The sequence below is a fragment of the Aplysia californica genome, unplaced genomic scaffold, assembly GCF_000002075.1.
Source record: "Aplysia californica isolate F4 #8 unplaced genomic scaffold, AplCal3.0 scaffold00247, whole genome shotgun sequence".
NCBI lineage: Eukaryota > Metazoa > Mollusca > Gastropoda > Aplysiida > Aplysiidae > Aplysia > Aplysia californica.
In genome coordinates, this window is record NW_004797517.1 from 897,372 (window position 1) to 898,455 (window position 1,084).

At 42.6% G+C, this 1,084-nt stretch overlaps 1 protein-coding gene across 3 annotated transcripts in view; it reads right to left on the bottom strand.

Moving 5' to 3' along the window:
• The window catches only part of LOC101850179 (nuclear factor 1 X-type), a 67,124-nt gene extending 66,243 nt beyond the window's left edge, over window positions 1-881 (bottom strand). For all 3 annotated transcript variants that reach the window (XM_005100446.3, XM_005100447.3, XM_005100445.3), the window contains exon 1: window positions 466-881. In XM_005100446.3, coding sequence (XP_005100503.1) covers window positions 466-468 — 3 coding nt within the window. In that variant the 5' untranslated portion in view covers window positions 469-881. The remainder of the gene's footprint in view (window positions 1-465) is intronic.
• Between the last annotated feature and the right edge of the window lie 203 nt (window positions 882-1,084).

Sequence of the window (1,084 nt, forward strand, 5' to 3'; positions counted from 1 at the left end):
GAGGGGGGGAGGGTTCAGGGGGGTCTCCCCCCTGACAAAATTTTATAGATCTACCGGTCCGAGATTCTCCATTGAGAGATTCGTATTAAAAATGGGAAAATCATAAATTCCTAAGGTTGAGACATAGAGGCAAAGTCAGTCCGCTGGTCCGGTATTCTTCAATCTTACCGGTGAGAATAGGGGTGGCCATTCTAGATTCAGTGTAATTATGAGAACAACCTTCTAGATCTAGATCTAGATCTCTAGATCTAGACAGTATCTAGAATCTAGACAAACACAAGAGGACTGGGAACGACGGGTCCTGTGCCTGTGGTGTAGGCATGTCATACTCATACATCATGTAGGATGTAGGCTAATGTAGGCTAAGCCAGCCATCGCCATCAGTATCAGCCTCAGCAAGATTTCGGGCTAATGTAAAGAGAGCATGCTGACTGCAAGAAAAAAGAAGTCATAAGAAGCAATTACCATTGTTAAACTGCCGATTTGTTGTGGCCACAAAGCCAGAGGTCACCTCGTTAGCATTCATTGCTTTCATAAATGCACTGTAGCGAGGTAACACGAAAGGGTGCAGTCGGGGAAACCCCCCATCCAACTTGTTATCAGGAACGATGAATATCCTAATGGGCAATGGCAGCTTGGGGGAAATCAGGAAGCTCGCTCGTTCTCCCTTCCTCTACGCGGTAGAACAACCCCCGAAACACTTGCTCGAATTGACACAATTCCAGAAATCGAAAGCATCCAAATGACCAACATGCACTTAATTATATTGAGCAAAATTCCACCAAGGTCAGCTCATGATACTGTGGCTATTTGGAGAGGCACGTCATAACATGAAGGTTTGCCAGGGCGGCCATCTTGAAAAGTAGTTCCAATCAAGATATGCTATTACGCCATTGAAATCATAATCTACCATTTGTCTCGTTTACATTTCATAAATCTATTATTTCATTACTAATATCATACAAAATTCGACAGTTTTTCCAATCTTACAACTGATTTGGATTAGTTATCAATTTTTATTTCGCACTACATGGGATTGGGGAGTCTTATAACACAGTGAAAAAGAAAGTGGAAACAATCCCCA